Source organism: Electrophorus electricus, chromosome 14, assembly GCF_041902795.1.
Source record: "Electrophorus electricus isolate QZ-2024a chromosome 14, ASM4190279v1, whole genome shotgun sequence".
Classification (NCBI taxonomy): domain Eukaryota; kingdom Metazoa; phylum Chordata; class Actinopteri; order Gymnotiformes; family Gymnotidae; genus Electrophorus; species Electrophorus electricus.
Genome location: NC_137510.1, coordinates 26,672,815 through 26,690,000, shown reverse-complemented (window position 1 = coordinate 26,690,000; position 17,186 = coordinate 26,672,815). Strand labels below are relative to the sequence as shown.

The window sequence follows — 17,186 nt, the reverse complement described above, 5'->3', positions numbered from 1 at the left end:
GGTGTAGTGAACGGGGATTAGTGCTGAGCGTACAGTGGTGTAGTGAACGGGGACTAGTGCTGAGCGTACAGTGGTGTAGTGAACGGGGATTAGTGCTGAGCGTACAGTGGTGTAGTGAACGGGGACTAGTGCTGAGCGTACAGTGATGTAGTGAACGGGGACTAGTGCTGAACATACAGTGATGTAGTGAACGGGGACTAGTGCTGAGCGTACAGTGATGTAGTGAACGGGGACTAGTGCTGAGCATACAGTGGTGTAGTGAACGGGGATTAGTACCTTCCTCCTGCGCTGAGCTCCTTTGGCACCTGGTACAGCCTCACACACCACTGATATGGCTTCCCTGAAACACACAGTATGCAGAATTAGTGGAACACACAACCACGAGGTGACAGGTGGGCTTAGTGTGTATGTGTGTGTGTGTGAGGGGGGGCTTTTTTACTCACACACACACACACACATTTTTCTTTCTCTGAAAAACTGGTTAGATGAATATGGTAAAACAAGAAGCTTTACTCAGTGAGTCTTTGAAACCAGACACACACACACACACACACACACACACACACACACACACACACACACACACACATTTTTCTTTCTCTGAAAAACTGGTTAGATGAATATGGTAAAACAAGAAGCTTTACTCTGAGTCTTTGAAACCAGACACACACACACGGTACTCTAACACTAGCCAGCGCTGTACAAGATGAGAGAACTACAAAGATTCCAGAAGCTTCTACAATAAGCGTTTATGGCAGCAAAGCAAGACTGATGGTATTAACACACACACACACACAGACACACACACACACACACTTCCGTTTTGAGAATCTGAAAAGAAAAGGTTAGATGAGAAAGAACGCTCCCTCCACCCCTCCCCCACAACCACGGACTACAACGGGTGGGGGTGGGGGGAGAGATTAATATTTAACAGAAGGAGAGTTTTCCACCACCCAGAGTAAAGTGTGTGATCATTACAGCAAGCATTCACACACACACACACACACACACACACACACATTCTCTCTCAAAGGCGTGTGTGTATGTGTGAATGTATGTATGTATGTATATATATATATATATAGATATATATATATACATTTTTTTTTATTTTTTTTTGTGTGTGTGTGTGTGTGTGAGTTTGTTCTACCTGGTAACCTGAGTTCTGGTGTTGAAGTCCAGTGCCCTCATGGACTGCAGAACTTCCACACAGCCCATATACTGCAGAGCACAGCAAACAAACAATGAACACTTTAGCCAAGTCCACTTCCTGGACCTACCCACACACATACACACACACATACACACTAAGCACCACCCAAGCTATTCTGTAACCTAAGAAGAATTTCCTGTTAAAACATTGGTTATGCAAAATGACTTCATTTTGTGAAAATGGCTGCATGCAGCTGTCTGTGAGCACAACAATCTCCCCATCCTGGGACTTGTTACCCAACAATACAACACAACAGCTCATTCCTTATTTATTTACAAAGGTAACACACTCACAGAGTCTGGGCCATTTTCCTGCGCTTGGCTTAAGGTGAGTATTTATTTATATCTCAGAGAATAAACCTGTATCTTCCGCACTCCCTTCATGTGTTCTGAGGGTCTCCTGTGAGGTTTGCTATCAGCCATACAGTAATATAGTGGTACAACTGCTCAGTGGCACCATTTGAGAAAATTACTCATTTTGTATGCAATCTTTGGTTTTGATATAAAATTGTAATTATTCAAACTAATCAAACAAACCAACCTGTGCAGTAAATATTTACAGATCTGTGGAACCAATACATATTTTTACATAAAATGGAAAAAAATGCAATCAAATCTTGAACTCAGAATTGCAAATTGAATGAAACTTCAATATGTGCACCTGTAGTGTCAGCCCTGTAAATGCTGACCAGACATGGGTGCCCTGTCTAACAGCACAGATCCAGACGGGGCAAGTGATCGGGGCTCCTGGAACACGGCCAACAGTTCTCGTACTGCAGACCGTGAGGAACAGTCATGACACGGGCTCAGCTATCAGCAACACCATTCTCAGAAACGTGAACTATTTCCAGCCAAGTAAAAAAACAGAACTCTTGCTTGGAGTGAAATATCAATTTTAAATCCCACAACCTGCTCCTGGTGGAGAGCTTTATAGGGGCGGGGCGGTGGCCTGCCAAGACCTGAGACTTCAGACGATGTGGAGACCGGCCTGTGTCCGGCAGGGTCCGAGACACTCAGACCGGCGCCGGACAGCAGACCGCGTGCATCAGAGCTTCCAGAAGCAGCTGCCACCTTCTGATTAGCCGCCACCAATGATGGCGCACTGTCACTTCAAGGAGGTGGACCTCACCAGCCCCTACCTGCTGCTGGGGTTGTTCGGGGTCAAAGCAGCAGCAACCAAATATGTGATCAAGAACTGCCAGTGTTATGACACTATGGTGCTAGCAGGAGTTACTACTAATGAGTGATCTTCTGACATACACAAGGTGTGGTCCTAGAGATCCAGGAGTGAGCACGAGTGCTCCAGGGGTGTATGTTAGGGTGAATACTCCTTACACACTTACTGTGGTTCTGAGCTTAAAGTCAAGGAAACGAAAGCTCAGATGCTCTGGTGTACTGGACCAAGCCTCTCCGAGTAGGGCAGTAGATGGACACGCCCCCTAGTCTGTGGGACGCTGTGTGTCTTTGGTGGTATATGCAATTTCAATCAATGTGCTAGTGGCAGTGGGTGTGGCCCTGCTACAAGCCCCACCCTGATTTGGAGAAAGGGGAACGAGACCACGTCACCCTGCAGGGTGAGGCGCTAAGAGAGAGAGAGAGAAAAAGGAGGGTAACACATGCGAGAATGGGGTGATGTTTGACCTTACCCTGACGGCGTAGGAGACGCCGGTGGTGCTGACCACGTTGTCCGAGTGCAGCCATCCTCGGGTGGGTTTGTTGACGAAGGAACCGTGGCGCGTCCACTCATCTCCTCCGAGCTGGCCCCCTTCGACCCGTGCCCTCCGCGATGCCCCGCCCAGCCGGTTCATGTCCTGGGGGGGGCGAGGGGGGGGAGATGGAGCGGTTAGAGGCAGGGCGGACAGCGCGGCGGGCGCCCCCTGCACGGCCTCCACTGCCGGCACCTGCAGGGGTCCAGCCGCCTGCTCAGACCTGCTGGAGGCCTTGAGACCAGGGAGCAGAGTGGCAGACATGCCCAGGCGCAGGGCACCCATCCTGGGGAAGAAGGAACACAGCGTGGTGGGGCTGTTCTCGGCCGGCCGCGGCGAGACGGGGGGGAGCATGGGGGCGAGCGAGGAGGAAGAGAGAGAAGAAGGGATGCCAGGAGGAGTGAGAGGAGTGGGCGGAGCAGAGGAGGGGAGAGAGAGGTTGGAGGTGGTCTCGTCTGCCGAGCTGAAAGAGCCGCTCCTGAAGGGAGTGTATTTGGTTTTGGGCGCGATCTCCATGGCGGCGTGTTTAGCGCGGCGACGGCATTCAATCTGAGGACGACTTAGTTTGTCCTACGGTCTCTCCAAGTCTCTCTTAGTTCCTCCTAAGGTCTCTCCAAGTCTCTTTGTCGAAAAAAATCACAGCGTGCTTGTCTCTTTTGCGTTGCGGTCCAACGTGTCTCTGTGTCTGCTGGGTCCTTCATCGTTGGACCAGAGATGGCTGCACTATGAGAGTTCAGTTCAGAAACACCAGAGACAGAAAAAACACCAGAGAAAGAAAAACATCAGAGACAGGGAAAGAGAGAGTGAGAAACAGAACATAAACAAATCGAAAACACGCCCGGTCTCGTCAGATTGCAGTCTTTGACATCGCTGTTGTCAAACAGTGTGTGCTAATCTCTGTGTGAGGGCGTTTACACCAGATCTCAGCCTGCATAGAAATAATTAGGATTCCTGCTGGATATGAGCGTCAGTACTGAGCACCGTACACCCTGCTGGAGAATGGCACGATTGTCATTTTAACACCTGTCTGCTGGCACCTGCCTTACACAATGTGTGTGTCAACACACACACACACAGAGAGAGAGAGAGAGAGAGAGAGAGAGAGAGAGAGAGAGAGCTCAGCAAATGGTTGGTGTGTGTGTGTGCGTGCATTTCTGTTAGTGTGTTCTGAGCTCCAGTCTAGTAGTGCTTGTCTGAGTCCCATAAAAAGCCCATTAACAACAGCTGAGCCTCAAAGAGAAGAGACATCCGAGGAACAGACAGATCGATGCAGAGGCGAGGGAGAGAAAAAGAGAGAGAGAGAGAGAGGTTAGATGTGGAGCACTGAACCAGCTAACGCTGATCATTTAAAGAAAAACAGAGCTGCTCTCCTCAGCGAGGATCAGAGAGAACATCTGTTTCCTCAAGGTTTAGAAGTTCATCGATTAAAGTGCAACAAACCACAGCTCCAGATTAGGGATTAGGGATCAGTCCAGCTAAAGCGCTAAACGCGTCACGCAGCTATGATCACGCTATACACGTCACGCTGCTTCCGGACACACGGAAAGGGAAACTGGTCGTAAGAGTTCGGTCAGACCTGTCCCTTCCTTTCTCTCTTTCTCCCTTCACTCCCTCTCTTTCCTCCTCCAAACGATCCTGGGTCCCCTGTCGGCCCTCCCGCGCTCCAGCTCCTCTTCCTCGTCGCCCTCCTCCTCCTCCCTTCGCTTCCAAATCACTTCTGGCTGCGTCTCCCTCCCTCCTTCTGCGTTCCGCCCCTTCAGACGCTGTCCCTCCCTGTCCCTCCTCTCACGGAAACCCTCCCGGAGTCTCCAGACGGTGCACTGGGCCTTGGTCCTGCTCTCCTCCTCCTGACGCTCCCTCTCGTGTGCCTGCTCTCTCTCGATCACGCTTGCGCGCTTCTTCCAGACAATCTCGCGCCCCCCCACAGCCCCTCCCGTGTTTTCCCGTCCTTTCTCCAGGCTGCCTTTTTGTGCTTCCTTCCTCTCCGCGGGAAACGTCCACACGTTACGATTCACTGCCTCTCAACAATCAACAACTATTAACTAGCTCATTTAAATTCTAACACCGCTTGCTAGAAAAAGACTTCACAGATTGGTAAAATAAATAAACACTCACAGATTTAGAAAAGGGTGAAATAATCTAATGGAGCTCTGAAACTGTTCTGTCAGTGTTCTGGAAATAAATATGGCTATAAATATGGCTATATAAAATCTACCATAATTTGAGCACCATTAGTGAAACCACTCAGTGAGTTGTAGGTTGAAGACAGTGGTCAGAACCACAGTATACCGTGTGATGTCCTGTGGTAAAGTTTCTAAGAGAATTACCACCATCATCTGTAAGGACACGGGCTCCCACTGTAGCGCCCAACACCGGCGAGCCAGCTTGACGATAATGAGAGCTGATTGGCTCCAGCTGAAGATCCTCCCACAGAGAGCCGAGACGAGAGGACTCATTAGAAGCTGACTGGACAATCAATCGCTCGCTCGTTACCCTAAATGACATCTCATATCTGAGAAACGGTACCAGGCATGTCTGGAGACACAACAGTCTGAGGACAAATCAGACCCACTAGTTTGCCGTCAGTCCAGTTTTACCGCACTTTTCAGCGCCCACGGGCGTATCCGCACTTGTGTGTAGCCGCGCTGCGCGGGCTATCCTATCCTGAGAGTGACCTGCTGGCTACAACTTTTTCTGCCAGCATAAAACAGCTGCTTCGACACAACCATCGACAAACGGCGCTCAGATTGGTTTACCGTAGCTGCTCACACGACTCTGTGCCGTTACAGAAGTTGCACGTCTGTCGCCTAACGGACGAGCTGAGTGGGTTGGAGCCCACAGCACCCAGGCAGGAGGGGGTGGAGCTTGTCGGGTATCACCGGGGCACAGTCTCGCACCGCTGTGAAACTTTAAAAATGACTGATGAACTGATGATAAACAGTGTCTTTACAGTACAGCTCTGAAGAGGTTCTGTGAGTTCTAAGACTTCGTGGACTTGTTCAAATGCACCGGTGATTATAATCACACCGCATGGAACACGAAGCGGCCTAGCAGCTCAAGATCTGCACCATGTCATCGATGCTGCGCAGTCAGATGGCATTCAGAGCTCCTAGCGTCGCGGCTGGTTCGCCGCGGGTAGCGCTTCACGCCACACAGGCGCACAGTGTTCAGGGGAAACAGTGCAAAGGGGGTAAAAACAGCTCAGTAACAGCAGAGACGCCAGAGCCAAGCAGCTCAGACTAGCACCAAGAGATGAAGAATATGGCAGAATCCCTGTGTAGCCGCAACGGTTCAGTCCAAGATGGCACGCCGTTGGTTCACCACGGCTGACTGAGGTCTGGCGTGGATTCCATTCCAGTCTGTCTGAACCGAAGGCGAGACAGTACAGAAGCTAAAAAACGTGAGCTTAAAAATGACGTGGGCACACGTGAAGGGAATGAAAGGGGCAAAGCCTGCCAGGTAGGAGGTTAGCCGACGCACACCTCTGCGATTGGTTTGTGGCACGTTGACGATGGCGAGGCTCTCGGGAGACCTGAGTTTAATGGCGATGCAGACTTAGTCACACACATGCAAACTACCAAAGAACCTGAACATGACCTGAACATCGGTGACCCGTCACCTGAGCACCTAATCGCAAGTACTGATGGATATGGTCGTCCAAAAATTATGAGGGCTACAAAGCACCAAACCGTACAAAACGTAAGAGCCCGACTGTCAATGAACAGAGCAGACGAGTAAAAGATGAAAGAGAGGAGAGAAGCTCCTCAGAACCTCGGTCTGCGTGAACGGCAGCGCCCGCAAAAGCTCGCCCAACGCTAACTTGTGAAAACGACCAGATAGAACTTCACAGCTGCCAGGTTGTTGCCATGGCGATAGACTGCGGGGCGGAATCCTGCCAGATGGAATCTTGACGGACCCAAACAAAAGACAACGAGTTCCACCAACGCAAAACCTGTCAGAGCGACGCTCAGCCAATCAGGACCGGCGCACGCCACAGTGAGATTCCCGGAACAGTGTCCTGTCAGTCCCGCTGTGGATCAGTAGTGTACGGATCGCGGCCCGAGTTCTCCCATGGTGCTGTGAAGATAATCGATGCTGGCATCTGGACACAGAGAGAACCAGACGCTCGTGAAGAAACACAGAGACTCGGAGTGGCGCGCGCGCACACACACACACACACACACACACACACACACACACACACACACACACACGCTCACACAGCGCAGTGCACAGCAGGCACCAGTCCAACAAGGAAATCAAATACTGCTGAAGAGTGTGTCATGTACACACACACACACACACACACACACACACACATCTGGCTAAAACAGAACATTGCAAAAGGACCTTATGCCAAGAGCACTTAAAGTAATCACAATACTACTGAAGGTCTGTTTGCCGCATAACTAATTAACTAATTAATTAAAACAGAAAAGTTTTGCATATGAGGACCTGATTTTCTTTCTGCATACAGTAAGACCAATAATATAAATAAGCCCAGTAATATAAAGTCCAGTAGTCATCAGAGAGATGCCCGTGTGCCCAAAATGACTACATTATAATAAAGTGTTTCTGAAGTCATTTTTGATCCACAGTCAGCTGAGTAAAGCAGCTAAAGTTCAGCCCAACAGCAGGAGTGAGAGAATCCGCGGGTCTTCAGCCACACACTGTGCTCCTCCTGCTGTCTCTCCCTGAGTCCTGGTCGTGTCTCCGGCACCGGCAAAACGTGCTCTCACTGGTGTCCATGCACTGCTTTACTCTGCCTCTCCTGCTCTGGTCTCGCCTCGTCCGCAACGCTGGAGAAATGATGCTCCGATCAGCCTTAGTCTCGCTCTCTGTCCCCCACGCTCACACACTCTCCTCCTCCACCTGCGTTTGGGAGCGAGCGGCACGGCCAACTGTCCTCCCCTGCCTGGCAGTCTCTTCCCTCGCTCTCGCTCTCTAGCTTCTTCCTCACACAGTCACACACTGCTGCCGATTCCTGTTTCCAGCTCCCTCCCTCCCTCCCTCTCTCTCTCTCCCTCTCTCCCTCTCCTTGCAGCTGTCTGTTGGCCATCTATGAATGTCCCTGCCTCATACGCTCTCATGCACCTACAGGGTGTGTGTGGACAGAGTGGTGAGGGAGCACTTTTGCCTGGGTAACCTTAGAGAACAAAGGATAGATGGCTTCTCCCACTCTTCCTTCCTCCCATTTGTCCATTTCCTGTTATCCGGACTCTGCCTGCACTGACCTCTTCCGGGACCTTGACACCACGTGCGCTCGGGCGCTTGCCGGACCCTTCCTTCACTCACAGTTAAACCCATCATTTGGTGCATTATGAGAGACTCTCAAGGTCACGTGAAGGACATTGTTACTCTCGCTCAGCAGAAGCAAACGCGCATGTGCCCTGTTGGATCTGACAGGAGCTGGACGCCCACAGCGTGGTGTTTGGATTAATGACCTAACTATCAGACAACAGCAATGCTAACAATAAATGGTCAGGAAGTGCAACTCCCAGAGTGTGCTGCGAGACAGCCTGGTCACAGAGGACATGGTGACGTGAGCATGGCTGTCTGTCTGGGGTGGACAGAAGTCAGTCGCAGGGCACAGACCCAGCTGAGGAGAAAGAGACAACATAGGCTCGACTGTGTGCAGAAAACCACGAACAATACCACCTCTGTCACCGTGACAACGTTCAGGACAGAAACCATTAACATTTGACATTACCGCACACTAGAAAAAATAAACCATAAGAACAAGAGAGAACAATACAAATGCAACAAAAAAACAGAAGAAGGTTATGGACGTGCGTGTTGGGACCACCAGTGTGGAGAAGCACCTGAGTACACAGGACACGACGCAGATGGAGGGAATTAACTTACAAGGCCCTGCAGTTACAGCAGACACAGGGTCAGCGAGACTAACACAGTGAACACAGTCAGTTACAGCAGACACAGGGTCAGCGAGACTAACAGTCAACACAGTCAGTTACAGCAGACACAGGGTCAGCGAGACTAACACAGTCAGTTACAGCAGACACAGGGTGAGCGAGACTAACACAGTCAGTTACAGCAGACACAGGGTCAGCGAGACTAACACAGTCAACACAGTCAGTTACAGCAGACACAGGGTCAGCGAGACTAACACAGTCAACACAGTCAGTTACAGCAGACACAGGGTCAGTGAGACTAACACAGTCAACACAGTCAGTTACAGCAGACACAGGGTCAGCGAGACTAACACAGTCAACACAGTCAGTTACAGCAGACACAGGGTCAGTGAGACTAACACAGTCAGTTACAGCAGACACAGGGTCAGTGAGACTAACACAGTCAGTTACAGCAGACACAGGGTCAGCGAGACTAACACAGTCAGTTACAGCAGACACAGGGTCAGCGAGACTAACACAGTCAACACAGTCAGTTACAGCAGACACAGGGTCAGCGAGACTAACACAGTCAACACAGTCAGTTACAGCAGACACAGGGTCAGCGAGACTAACACAGTCAACACAGTCAATTAGGGGCGGTGAGAAAGACAGCAGACCTGCGATCCACTGAGAGCCTTTTACGCTGGAGGAGGAGATTCAGCGCGCGTACGTGGAGAAGAGCAGAGGAACCCACACCAGGACGAGAGGACACCAGAGAGGGCCGAGGCAGAGGAGAGGTGGGGTGGTGGCCTGCTCCTCCACCCTGTGTGTGCAGGACGGAGCGGTTCTGGGTATGGAGGCTGAAACTCTCGATCCTGGTCTGTGCTGCCCTACATATTCAGCTCCCTGGAGACTGACGGTGTGTCGTTTGTGTCCAGTGAGTCTGCAGTGCTTGGCCAGGCATGGGGAAATGGGGACCAGTCTGTCTAGTGACGCTAGGTCAGTTTTCTTTCCCAGCCAAATTTGTTCACCCTTATTCCAAAAAGTGGTTAAAAAAAATGGTAGCCAGCGATTTGCGACCAATACCATGACAACCACACCGCCTGGTTTGCTGTAAAGACCAGAGTCTCTGTGAGCTGTGGTAGTGTGCTAACGTCTCTGTCTACACTGCTCATTACACAACGTTACGTGACATCACCTACACTGAAATATGTGAGTTACGGACAACAGTCTCGGTCTGACTGTGTGTGACTACCGCGACAATCATGCAGAACTGGAACTGGGGCATGTTCATGCCACAGCCAGGTGGCACTGTGCCCAGCGGCTGCGTGAGGGCAGAGGTCGCATAAGGCCTTGGGCAGTAGCCAGCTCCACCCACAAGGGCGGGTGGCGAGGTGATAGCCAATGAGGCCCCGAGCTACAACATGTTCAGCCTCTATACCTCAGATGGGGTGTGTGTGTGTGTGTTCGCATGAGAGAGAGCGAGCACATATGTGTGCAGGTGCCCACGTGTGGGAAAGAGCATGCGTGTGCGTGTCAGAAGCTTACCACATACTCCATTGGACAACACTCTGCTTGTATGAACTCCCTAGAAACACCACAAAGCGCACACAAACACACAAATTAGCACACAAACACACACATCAGCCACAAACACATGGCGCGCACACAACACATGCGCGCACACAACACAACAAAAACTGAAAACTATTAATTTCTTTGTCCAGGGCTTTTCAGCTGACCCTTGGCCCCCAGAAAACTAGTCAAGCTGTGGCCTGGTGTTTCATTCCCTTCACTGCTGGTGTAACTAGTGTAGTCTTAGTCGGCCTTCCTTCACTCAGCTACAAACCACCCACCATTTCTTGCGGCCCCATCAGGGATTTTACTTGCACAGGAGACAAAGTTGCAGTGTTGGGAGTGTCGCACACGCCAAGATGTGGGGCTCAGGTGCGCCAACTCACAGCTGTGTGTGTGGGGGGGTGGGGGTCAAAGAGAGAGAGAGGGAGGTTGTCATGCTCAGACACAACATGGTATGAGTGGAATGGCCATACCATGTGTGTGGGGCCTGGCGGTGCCCTGGCTTGTCTGCCTCTCTGTATCCTAACAGTGAACTCATGTCCCAGCGTACGCCCATTCAGCGTTCTCCAAACGCCTCACAGGCTGGTGCTCTTCTACGGTCAGTTTCCGGGGGCAACCCTTCCGGAAGCCTCCATGGTCCTTGGCTGAGGCCGAGTTCCTTCACGCTGCCCAAAGATCTATTCCGGACTGTTGGCTGACCCAGGCCACGGAGCGCCCACACACACACGCCCTGCCGTAGGCCAGACTGCAAGAGGGCTTGCTAGAAGTCATGTGATTTAAGCAAGAAAATACACGCTAAGAATCTGCCATCTTCACACATCACCACACAGCTGTTACTCAGAGCACGAGCTGGCTGATGAGCTACAGCTCACAAAATGGCTGGTAGAGCCGCCATAGCCTGTGTTTACCGTGCCTGTCGTCTACAGGTTAACACATACACTAACGTGGTGAAAATAGCCGTTTATGCAAATTAACATGATGCCAAGTGAGCAGAGATTAGCAGAGATTAGAATGATATGCTGGTTACACCACATACCATCTGAGGGAGTCGTTTCCAGGCACATACCCTATTTGTTTTGGTTTTTTTGTCCTTCAGAATCTGTTGTTTACAAACTCAGATAAATGCAGGTGTATTTGACTATTTTCTACATATTTCACACCTTTTGTGCCTGATTTCAAAAGTGGCCTTGGTGGCATGTGCAAGATTGCCTCATGGGCAGTGCGAGTTGGCACAAACATCTCAGTAGACTGTAGCGTATGAGGTAACGTGTGAGGTGGCATGTGAGGTAACGTTTGGGCCTCCACTACATGCGCTCAGCGCCGTGACTGAGAAGGTCCGTTCAGCCTCTCCTGCCTACACGGCCTACAGCAGTCCAATTAAAGACAGCTCAACTCCCACACCACATTTACTCAGTTATGCCATGAGCCCATCAGAAGTTATGGCCAAAAACCACTCAGATTGGGACGCTGTTTCAGGCTCATGCTGGACCAACGACGGACAATGAGAGGTCACCTCCGCCATGTGGAACGCTCCAGTCTACATTCCCAAGGTCCAAATCCCTTAACAACCGTGGTGAGAGATTTCGCTTCAGTGGCCCTGGTGTAACCACAGGCACATCTGCACATCCCCAAGCCACGGAGCAAGCACGTATCCCAGGAGGCCGCCTTACAAGCCATTCACACCCAACTTCAAACATCTCGGGTCTGTTAAATGTGGCACTGTGTCGCTCTGTAGAGGTTTGTATGAGAAAGCAACAAGGAAACTTCTGCCACAGAGGGGGTGTCGCGCGCACACACATCTGTGTTCTTCTACAGTCACTCACACACTATGCTGATTCACATGTATGCAAATATTAAATAATGGGTAAGATCTTTGTCACGTGAATATCAACATTCTTCATCTCCCAAAGCACAAACATTGGCGTTCTATTTCCACCCCGCCCCCCGTCTCCTGCCGTTAGTCATCTACGTGCCCTTCTTGCTCTCTCCCTCCAGAGAGGACAGACCTGACAGTTAAGTAACATGTTCTGCCTACGTATGCCACAGGGCCTTCAGAATATGTCTTGACTTGTAATCGGAAGGTTGCTAGTTCAAGCCCCACCAAGTTGCCACTGTTGTGCCCCTGAGCAAGACCCTTAACCCCCAATTGCTCAAGTTGTACTCAGTCGTAATTGTAAGTCGCTTTGGAGAAAAGCGTCAGCTAAAAGCCATAAAATGTAAATGTAGTCACATAGAACCTTTCAGAGTGTGATGACTGTAAATCTCCAGGAGTTTCTGAGTGACCTCCTGTGGTAATTTTGCCCAAATGTCACCAGTAACATAACGGTTTAGCTTTTATCTGCGACAAGATTAAAGTGGATTAAGTGTAGCATCAGTAATACAGAGATTATTACCAGAATAAAAATGCCCCATGCTGAACTATGACTCACAAGTAAGCGAGTTGGTAAAAGAAGTAGTAGATGACTTACACAGCCAACACTGTATATAAACAGTAAACATGTTCCACCATCCCACGATCGTCCATCCATCTGTCCATGGAGAGACACTCACTGCTCAGTGTTTAGACTAAATGTAACACTTCTGCTTCAGCACTGGCAGACAAGCAGCCCACGATTTACACCTCCGCCAAGTTTCCATTTCACTTTTCCGCCTCCCCGCTTCTGCTGCTCCTCACGTTTCTCTGCAGCAGGTGCAAACTGGACGACAGGGTGGTTGGGAATGGGGGACACAAACACCACAGCTCAGGGTCCATAAACACACACTGCTCTCAGCAAGACCAGAGATTCCACCTAGCTCACAATACCCAGATAACACTTTGAACCTTTGTTTGTTTGTGCGGGATGGAAATTGTTGTGAGTTAAGGTGTAAAAAAAAAAAAAAAAAAAAAAAAAAAAAAAAAAAACGGACCCAAACCAGACCAATCAGAAGGTGAGAAAGACCGCAAGAACAAACACAGCCTGTGTGTGTGTGTGTGTGTGTGTGTGTGGGTGAGCTTTAGCAGGGGTTTATTTGGTGTAGTGTTTTTATTTATAACTTGCTGGTACTTGACATGTATGACCTTTAGCAGAGGCTCTCATGCAGAGAGATGTGACCTCACACTATTAACGCAGCAATTCCTGCACTACTAAATATGTATGTACACACTCTGAATGCAACCTGCGTGACTCACACACAGCGCCAAGCTCTCACTGTAGCTAACAGTACAATCAAGACTGTTTTAACCTACATGTAAACAATGATGTTGACCCACTAAATTTACAATCCACAGACGCGCAGCATGTGACGCTCCATTATGCTGTTTCATCGCCAGTGATGCTGAGATCACCCTAACGACAACTGGCTGTGTGCACCTGTGCCTCAGTGGGCAGAGACGCGGGCAGTGACACGGATAATACCCCGACCTTTCCCTGGCACAGTGCTGCTTCCATCTTTTTTGGGAAAAGGAGTGAAAGGAAGAAACTGGAGCCCCTGTACTAATGCTCACAAGATGTGGGTGAGAACACGAGACGTGGGTGAGAACACGAGACGTGGGTGAGAACTTGCACTTCTGGTCCTGAAAAGATTCTTTTTTTTTTTTTAAAGAAATTCCGCAGCGCAGTGGGTCTGTTTGCCTTTGGCGTCAGGTGTCTCAGAACAGATCATTAACAGAGAAGATCATTGTGTGGTAACTACAAAAGCATTTATTTGTGTTCTGAAGGTTGCCTCCTGATAGGTTAGAGGATTATTTGGGAATTACAGTTCATCCGTAGAGTTTTTGGCATTCTTTCCCAACTCTGTACATCCGTGTTCCTTGCAGTTGCCTAAAAGTCTTTGGCGATATTCCATTATGTCTGCCAGCGGTTTGACTCCGACAGCAGGTGTGACACCCGTCTCCACTACACATCCATGTTGCTATGGTAACTGATGAAAAGGACATGCTATAAAAACAAAGGCACGTGGTGACAACATCTGTTGTAAAAAGCGCTAGATAAACCCATTTGGATGCGATTTGATTTGAGACAGAGCTGCTCTTTCTGTCGGCCAGACGCTCTGCTGTGACTCCCACAGTTGGCATGTAGGCCCCGACCCAAACACCAGTCTGGGGTCATTCTGAGCTTTAATATTTTTAAAATTGAATTTATGTTGAAGAATTCTGCATTTCCTACCAAACTGACAAGTTTGAGTATAATGGACTCTGAAGCACTGATCATCCGTGTCCAGCATTTCTGCATGACCCTTCAGTTCTCAGGCAGTCCCACAGCCTCCCTGGCAGTGTGGCCCGGTGGGACAAACAGAGGGGGGCTCATCTCCACCCCTGGGCTGTGCCATTCCAAGCCCTCACACACATTGGAATTTCCCAGACACGGTAATGGCCATGAAGAACACAGTCATGACACGGGGATTTTTCCCGTACTCCGATTCATAATGTGTTACTTCCAAGTCTTATTCTCTGCCTGTGGACATGTAAAAAAACCTTAGTTCTGCTAACTTCTCAATGATGTGCATTTTAAAATCTGTATAAAGTGGAAGGTTTTAGTTTACAATTGGACCATCCACTTATGACCAAGTCTGTCAAAAATGCTACTATTAAAAAAACATTACATCAAAGCTGACTACTGCAGTTTCTGAATTAATGAGAAATTCACATTTATTTCATGCTTTTTTGGAGAGCTGGAGAATATACTACTAGTTTCAAAACCTAGCTAACGAAAGACAGACAGATAAGCTAATTAAAGTTTATTTAAGTGAACAAGGTGAGTTAGAGCAGTGAAAACACATCTGCACAGTTGTGGGGGTCTTTAAACGTTAAAACCAGAGAGAGAAGAAACAGTCTCAAACAACACATTGGTAACGCACGAGGGACACTGCTGACTGCACAACAGAAAAATTATTTGTTACACAAAATTACATTCAACATCCAAATAATAAGTGTTGAGGGTGGGTTTTGGAATTGCTATACAAGACTCTGGAACTTCCTGAGAAGCAAAACCACCAAGAACAGACTGGGGAAGTGGAAAACCCAAATTAATGTGATGTCAGAGTGAGTGATGTGAGACATCTCTCTTTACCCTGCTATGACAGTTAATATAGAAGTGTCTCTGAGGGCAAAAATGGATCGATACACCTCAAAGGTAGAAGGAAAACGTCTGCGCTGACCCTGCTGTCTGAGATTATGTCTGAGTGTGTGTGCATGCGTGTGTGATATCACTCGGTCTTAGACATTCAGTTTAGCGGCAGAACTAATTTCGACTGTCAACCTGGTGTTCCCCTTTCTGCTCAGACTAGGATGGAACTAGTGTTTGACTGGCTCCTTGAAGTAGTGTGAACATAAACCCATATTCACATGCAGAAGAGACCTGCGTACACACACACTGGCCTGAAGACAGTGCACTTCTATAATTATGACAGAGCTACCAAAAAGCAGCCAACAGTTCAGCAACTACTAATCCAGTAAGAGATAACACTGGTGCCTCTTTATGGTGTGTATATATATATATATATATATATATATATATATATATATATATATATGAATATATGAATGAATGAATGAATGAATCATCGAAATACATGTATTTCTTATGCTCTTCTAGTTCCTAGAACACTTCCTGAATATTAGTCTGGAGCTCTACTGGCCTCATATATGAAGTGGGAACATTTTCCCTGTATGTACTTAAGTCTTAGACACCAATGGATGGGCCGATTTATGTACCAGAGTTTCAGAGAGAGATTACATCACTTGTGTAATTATATCTTACCAACAAGTAAGTGTTCGGTGTCCTGCACACAACTACTCACCACCAGAGAGGCAGAACGAACCCTACCTACTTTATCAGTTATTCTGTGCTGTTTTTGCAAGCTGTGATAATGGAAACACGTTCGGCAACAGATGTTCGCCGTTATGGCACACTTTCGCTGTCCTCTGTTGAAAATAGCGAGTTTGCGTATGAGCTGAATGTAGTTGAATGTAGTTTAGTGTAGCTGAAAGTAGTTTAAAGCGTCAGAAAGCTCCACGCGCCAACAGGGGGTTGCGAAACCTCCAAACTTCTGCACACAGACTCACGTAGCCACGAGCAGGGACGTGAGGAGCCCGTGCGGCGAAGAAAGGCAGAGTCGTGAATCCCAGACAAAACCAAACAGTTAACAGAGTAACCGAGTAACCATGTAACCGAGTAACAAAGTAACTGAATAATGCTGTAACATTGTAACCGAGTAACAATGTAACCGTATGACCGTGTTGTAACGAGCACCAGCCCACCACTTCAGCGCGGGTCCAGCCCGGATCTCGCGGGGAAGTGAGCTCAACTTTGCCGAACTTACCCGCTAGTGTTCCTCGGTCTCGTGTCCTATATCTGCTCTCCCAAACTTTTCCACTGGAGCGCGGTGCACGACGGCGGCGGGTAGACGCGTACGACACAGACCAGGCTCATAAAGCGCTTCTCTCTTTCTTTCTCTCTGCCTCTTCCTCTCCTCCCCCGACTCGCCCCCTCTCCACGGTCCAGAGTTAACTTCCGTGAACGGATGGCTGCGTCACGTCGCTTGGCGTCCGCGCGAGCGCCCGCACCTGGTGCGCTGCGCGCGTGGCCTTGACTTGTGCAGCTGAAGTTCGCAGCACTTCTCCAGTGTTATTGGCCAGTAGGCTTTAAATGCACAAGCACAGCACTATCAGCAAAGGATACACACCGATCAAATAACTAATCAACCTGCACACACACACATACACATTGTTTTTTCCAACTAAACAAAGGTGTCAATTGGATCTTAGATTGCAATTTAGATATCACAATATCACAAGCATACTTGTGTACCCGTATATTCTTTATTAAATTAAATTATTCAAGTTTACTCTTCATTTGAG

At 48.9% G+C, this 17,186-nt stretch overlaps 1 protein-coding gene across 7 annotated transcripts in view; it reads right to left on the bottom strand.

Annotated features, from left to right (window-relative positions):
• shc1 (SHC (Src homology 2 domain containing) transforming protein 1) overlaps nucleotides 1-16,920 on the bottom strand; it is a 25,995-nt gene extending 9,075 nt beyond the window's left edge. Inside the window, exons 1-5 of one of the 7 annotated variants that reach the window (XM_081696432.1) lie at nucleotides 16,649-16,915; nucleotides 10,319-10,358; nucleotides 2,859-3,023; nucleotides 1,151-1,221; nucleotides 277-340 (exon numbers count right to left, since the gene is read on the bottom strand). In XM_081696432.1, coding sequence (XP_081552558.1) covers nucleotides 277-340; nucleotides 1,151-1,221; nucleotides 2,859-3,023; nucleotides 10,319-10,330 — 312 coding nt within the window. In that variant the 5' untranslated portion in view covers nucleotides 10,331-10,358; nucleotides 16,649-16,915. The other 6 variants (XM_035530791.2, XM_035530792.2, XM_035530794.2 and 3 more) reach the window with 6 other exon arrangements.
• Between the last annotated feature and the right edge of the window lie 266 nt (nucleotides 16,921-17,186).